Genomic DNA, 3,042 nt, shown 5'->3' with positions numbered 1-3,042 from the left:
TGCCCAGTGATTTCCCCTGTCGCGCTCTTGCTCCAATAAGGACCAGTAGTAACGAATTTTCATTGCCGTTGCTGGTCGTCGCATGCCGGCCATTTGGTCCAGGTCCACCTAGCTGTCTTTATCCATTACCAGTCTCAATACTTCTAGACATTTGACCACCTCCTTTTTCCCTTCTTCAAGTGCGGTAAAAGTCTCGAGTTCATATTTGGACGGACGGGAAGAAAGGTCCCCAGCCGAGCTGTTTCGAAGAAGCACCCACCTCAGTTAAAATTTCTATAGATAGATTGTCCTCACTTGGCGCGGGCAGAGGAAGAAGACGCCTAACGCATATCGCACATGCATGGCCGCCTCTTGCGTTCCCATTTTCATCGTCCTCTTGTTCTTGAGTTCATTCTGCAAGTCCGACGATGATACTCTCACACAAGCAAAGCCGCTCTTCTCCAGCGACAAGCTCGTCTCCAAGGGCGGGGACTTTGCTCTCGGCTTCTTCTCGCCGACGAGCTCCAACACGAGCTTATACCTTGGCGTATGGTACAACACCATCCCTGCACGCACCGTCGTGTGGGTCGCCAACCGTGACAGCCCGATCGCCGCCTCTTCGTCCGCGACGCTCGCCATCACAAACAGTTCTGACCTGGTGCTGTCGGACGCCCAAGGCCTCGCTTCTTGGGCGACCAAAACAAACATCGTGGCTGGAGGAGCTGGAACTGCCGTGGTGCTTCTCGACACGGGTAACTTCGTCCTTCGCTCGCCCAACGGCACCTACATATGGCAAAGCTTCGATCATCCCGCCGACACCCTCATTCCAAGCATGAAGTTCGTGGCGAGCTACGGGGCACAGGTGGTTGGGCGTCTCATTGCTTGGAAGAGCTCGGATGACCCATCCTCCGGGGACTTCTCCTGCGGCCTTGATCCTACCTCCCCAGCCCTTCAGATGCTCATTCGGAACGGATCCAAGCTGTACTACCGAGGTGTGTGGAATGGCGCGACGGTGTCCGGCGGCACATACTCAAGCAACGACGACTCCATAGTGTACCAAGTAAACGTCGGGCAAGGGGGTGAGGTATCCTTGACCCTCAATGTCTCCGACGGCTCGCCTCTCACACGCATCGTGCTTGAGCACACAGGCAAGTTGACGTCTCTTAGCTGGATCAACCAGTCATGGGTAGTCATCGGTTCACGCCCCGACGCTGCCTGTGGCATCTACTCCTCGTGTGGACCGTTCGGATACTGCGATTTCACTAAGGCAGTACCGGTGTGCCAGTGCCTCGATGGGTTCCAGCCGAACGGTCTTGACGTTTCGAGTGGATGCCGGAGAACAGAAACACTGACATGCAGCAAGCAAAGTCATTTTGTGGCCTTGCCTGGAATGAAGGTCCCTGACAAGTCTTTGCATATACCCAACAGGAGCTTTGACGATTGTACCGCTGAGTGCAATAGCGATTGCTCCTGTACAGCATATGCTTATCGCAGTTTGAGCAGCGTCATTGCTAGGGTCAGCCTGCCACGGTGCCTGGTTTGGAAAGGGGAGCTTATCGACACGGGGAAGTACAACGGTAACACTTCTTTTACTGCAGGGACATACCCTAACTTAGGTGAGAACCTGTACCTCCGGCTTGCCGACACCAATGGTATGCATCATCCAAATCTACTGTTATATTATTTTCATTTTTGTTTTATTTCAATCTCGTTTTAGCTTATTTTCTTAGTGTCCATAGTGAAACTGTGCAATTGCATTTCGTCAACATTTTCCCCTTAAGTAGTCCGCCGCGTCAAATTACACCAATGTTTGAACAATTTAGAGAGGAATGGACTAAAAATTTGTGTGAACTAATTCAAGTACTTTTGTGTGTGCTACTAGAGCTATTATGTACTACATCTACATGCAATGCATGTTTTTGCAGCAAATGACACACCGGCTGAATTAACCACTGATAAAATGATTAAAATAACGACAAAAGTATTAACAACAAATGGCTTCTACAAAACCAACTTGTTGATGATAATCAATTTTCTTAATTTGAAACTAAATATGCACTCTTTGAGTAAAAAAAAAAGAATAGTTTCAGTTCAGCTTAATGTGTTTAATAACTGGATGGTATGTAGATAGCATGGGCTAAGCATAGTAACCTAAAAATAGTTTGATCTTTGGCTTTAGGAGGACTATTACCAAGTTCTTTAGGGAATAAGCTACTACGAAGTTAATTTATAAAGACATCCCCTAACACTACTACAACCAGGTTTTGTGCCGAGTTCATTCTATCGGGCACTCGGTAAAGTAATGTCTGTCGAGTTTGATTCAAAATTGGACTCGGCGGTGATAAGGAACTCGGTCGACTTCATACTTTGCCTAGTTCCATCTAGTTCCAACGGAAGACGACTCGGCGAACTAAATAAACTTGATAGAATCACAAGTTCACCGAGTTCTCAACAGAAAAACTCGGCAAAGTATGACAGTTGGGCCCTGTTGTACAACAGGCGATGCAGCCGTGATGACGGCCTTTCTTTGCTGAGTTTCGGCTAACAAAGACTTGGTAGGCATTTTCTCTTTTTCATTTTTTAAAATGGAAATTCCAGGGGTCACCTCTTTGCCAAGTTGCAGCTTAAGGAGACTCTGTAAACATTTGACCTTTTTCATTTTTTAAATAAAAATGGCAGGGTCACGGCTTTGCCGAGTTCCCGACAAGATGAATTCGGCAAAGATATGACTCTTCGTCTACCTAATCGACGACATACAATCAGTGGCTTAGTCCCACATCGCCGCGTTTATCACGGGCTCTGGCGAGTTTCTTTGAAACTCGGCAAAAAGGGTGATTCTAGTAGTGTAATATGTTCACACAGTTCCTATACATGCCCCCCCCACCCCCCACACACAGACACACACACACACAAAGAAGTTACTTTTTCACATAGCTTAGTTGTTGGGGAACGTAGTAATTTCAAAAAAATTTTTACGCACACGCAAGATCATGGTGATGCATAGCAACGAGAGGGGAGAGTGTTGTCCACGTACCCTCGTAGACCGAAAGCGGAAGCGTTAGC

The 3,042-nt window shown here is 47.6% G+C and overlaps 1 protein-coding gene across 2 annotated transcripts in view; it reads left to right on the top strand.

The window, feature by feature from the left end:
* The first annotated feature begins 340 nt into the window (after window positions 1–340).
* Window positions 341–3,042, top strand: part of LOC119352083 (G-type lectin S-receptor-like serine/threonine-protein kinase B120) — a 13,797-nt gene continuing 11,095 nt past the window's right edge. For both annotated transcript variants that reach the window (XM_037618820.1, XM_037618819.1), the window contains exon 1: window positions 341–1,631. In XM_037618820.1, the coding sequence (XP_037474717.1) occupies window positions 341–1,631 (1,291 nt within the window). The remainder of the gene's footprint in view (window positions 1,632–3,042) is intronic.

Source organism: Triticum dicoccoides, chromosome 2A, assembly GCF_002162155.2.
Source record: "Triticum dicoccoides isolate Atlit2015 ecotype Zavitan chromosome 2A, WEW_v2.0, whole genome shotgun sequence".
NCBI lineage: Eukaryota > Viridiplantae > Streptophyta > Magnoliopsida > Poales > Poaceae > Triticum > Triticum dicoccoides.
This window is presented reverse-complemented; position numbering and strand designations above follow the sequence as displayed.